Source organism: Anneissia japonica, unplaced genomic scaffold (genome assembly GCF_011630105.1).
Source record: "Anneissia japonica isolate Jap-2015-1 unplaced genomic scaffold, ASM1163010v1 scaffold284947_len354889_cov159, whole genome shotgun sequence".
NCBI classification, from domain to species: domain Eukaryota; kingdom Metazoa; phylum Echinodermata; class Crinoidea; order Comatulida; family Comatulidae; genus Anneissia; species Anneissia japonica.
In genome coordinates, this window is record NW_022746767.1 from 312,764 (window position 1) to 315,566 (window position 2,803).

General features: G+C 36.6%; 1 protein-coding gene across 1 annotated transcript; it reads right to left on the bottom strand.

Moving 5' to 3' along the window:
* Positions 1-602: 602 nt before the first annotated feature.
* Positions 603-2,009, bottom strand: LOC117120282 (protein ALP1-like). Its single transcript, XM_033265292.1, has 3 exons — positions 1,987-2,009; positions 1,200-1,470; positions 603-1,073 (listed from the first exon to the last, which is right to left on the bottom strand). The coding sequence occupies exons 1-3, from the start codon at positions 2,007-2,009 to the stop codon at positions 603-605; spliced, it is 765 nt and encodes a 254-aa protein (XP_033121183.1).
* Positions 2,010-2,803: the final 794 nt, after the last annotated feature.

Here is a 2,803-nt window from a genome sequence, read left to right on the forward strand (position 1 = left end):
TACCGGTGGTCTTTACAAACACCGAACGTCGAACTTAGGTCATGCTTATGCATATTCATATTTAACAGCTCACTAAACTGACCTTACATAGCGCCCTCTATAATTTCTGACCTAATTGTATGGGAATAAAAAATAATGCAGCAGATCATGGATCTCCCCCTGTGATCAGCGATGTTATTGACTATATAGCCTAAGCCTAAGCCTAGGCGGAAAAAAATAAATCCACTGTGGTAGCAAATCAAATTAAGTAGCAAATTTGACAATGACTATCACGCATAATTATTAAATAGTACGTAATATTACTTTTACATTGGATTTTTGTTGTTCTCTGCACATATTTCGAGATGCCTCGCATGAATCGTTGTTATGCCTCGCACTTTTGGGAATGGTAAAACGATGCCTCGCATGAATCGTCTTTTTGCCTCGCTGCCTCGCATGCCTCGCTGCCTCGCACTTTAGTACTACCCAAGTTCAACCCCTTCATTCAAAGATGGATTGTAAAACGAATTACTAATTTCACAAATGTTTTGTAAGGTACAGCATGTCTGTACCATGGGTCTAATGTTGTCTAATTCGTGTTCGTTTTCTTTCAACAAAATCCTTCATCTCCCTTTCAGTCTCCCAAAGGCCTTTTGCACGGTCATTCTTGTGGCAGAATGTTTGTAATTAAACATTCTCTCTGATCTGTTGAGACACCCTCTCCCAATGAACGGTCTAATAAGATTTGGCAATAAAGGATAGGCTGCGTCCCCTAAAATCAATAAAGGCACAGCGCTACCCTCAATTTCAATAACGTTATTCGGTGTAAATAAGGTGTGTTCTTGTAACTTTTTGCTCAGCGCAGACAGATTGAACACTCTGGCATCATGAACACTGCCAGGCATGCCGACAAATGTGTTCATAAATTTGACGTCTGCGTCAACTAGTGCTTGAAGTACCACGGAAAAAGACCATTTGTGGTTGAAATTATCCTGAGCGTCTTTTTGTGGTGCAAATATCTTAATGTGGGTACCATCAATAGCTCCCGCAACTTGTGGAAAACCCTTCTTCATTTTAAACTTATCCACATTGTCCTGCAAAGAACAAAAGTAAAGATATATAACTAGTAATAGGCCTTTTATTTTACCATTTAGGTATTGTAAAGATTCATTTATGTGAAGTGAATTTCTTTTAAAACTATTATTATAATGATCACTTACTAAAAGCTCTTGTCCTTCTGGCACACGAATGAACTTTGGCATTAACACTAATTCAATTTGACGGCACACTTCATGAAAAATCTCACAAGCAGTTAATCTTGCCATTCCAAATTGATTGGAAATTTCCCGAAAAGACGCACATGTAGCAAGCTTATAAATTGTGATCCCAATTCGAATCTCTGGAGAGAATGCTTCCCTCATCCTTGTATTTTCTCGCTGAACGTATGGCCTTATTTGTTCCGAGATGTACATAAAAGTACTTTTGTCCATTCTAAAAGTAAAATATAAAATATAGCATATTACTACTTAAGTCTATCTGGTAATTTTTAATTCTGTATTATTTTTTTAGATTTATGGATTTAAATTTGCCTACCAACAATATACCTAGGGCCCAAACCTACTCTGTGGCCGAATTGCATACAATAAAATTATAAAATTATTGAAATTAAAAAATTATTTACAATTAATAATAACAAAGGCTAATTATTACTGTATAGGCCTATACAAAAAAAAAATATAATTCAGTGTGCCTTATAACATTTTGTATTAATTTTTTAAAAGCTGGTTGAAATTAATATTGGAAAGGAAAGACCAGAGACACAAACTATGCTTATAATATTTGCCTAGGGCCTAAGACTACAGGTTATTTGTTCTTTATTATCATTTTTAGGCCTATAATATTTTTTAATACAATTGCATAGGCCTAGACACTAGTTAATATATATTTTAGCCTAATACAATATCTTAGGTTTCTATTAAATAGTGACGTACAGGCCACATTTCTAACCCCACTTGAAGTTCAGTAGCCATTCTTCATCATCCCAGTTAGTCATTACGTTGTTATCCCACCAACAGGTACTTCTCACACCTGGTTTAACCCACCATCTCCGTGTAACTACTTATTCATTTTCTAATAACTGATGTACATTACAAAGTACATCAGCTCCAACCTGTTCTCTCATGAAATGACAGATTATTTATCGTAATATCTCTTCCCGGCGAAGTTGTCGACGTCGATTTGCTTCGACAAAACACTTTATTGCCATGCAAATGCAAAAGAATTCTTCCATGTTATTATCATTGAATATAAAAGGGGTATCTGCATCAATTAATTGAAGAATAAATGGCAATAATACAGGTAAAAAACCAGATGGTAACATTGTGTTAAGTATTGCTTATGCTGTGTGTGAAAAAAGTACCTGGACAAGCTACGGTTTCTTTATGTTTTGAAAGTGTACGTGATGCCTGGTGATGCTAAAAAAATTCATATTTTGCGCGCTTACTTACGCTAGCGATCCGTTAATCACGCAGTGTGAACATCTCACTAGTTACGCCATGGATTAACGCACGCCCGGCGTTAGATACAGGTCTGAACGTAGCCAAAGAGATACTAGAGCGCTAACTGCAATGTATTCGATGTTCGAAATACGCAGAGATGTGTGTGTGTACCATCCAATATGGCTGCCATACATTTAGCCAATCAAATTTCGCCTAAGCACCATCATTTGCGATTGCGCCCTCAATTTACACAAAAAGTTCAGTACAGCTAGTTACCCGTATGTTTGAAACTCGAGCGTTGCGGTGTATTGGTGTAATGTACACGA

Bases quoted from the DNA above. Each gene is read 5' to 3' on its own strand.
- LOC117120282 (XM_033265292.1), bottom strand. From the start codon at position 2,009: ATGGCTACTGAACTTCAAGTGGG. The intron at 1,471-1,986 runs GTTAGAAATGTG...TTTTACTTTTAG, and splicing joins GCTACTGAACTTCAAGTGGG to AATGGACAAAAGTACTTTTA. The intron at 1,074-1,199 runs GTAAGTGATCAT...TGTTCTTTGCAG, and splicing joins CAGAAGGACAAGAGCTTTTA to GACAATGTGGATAAGTTTAA.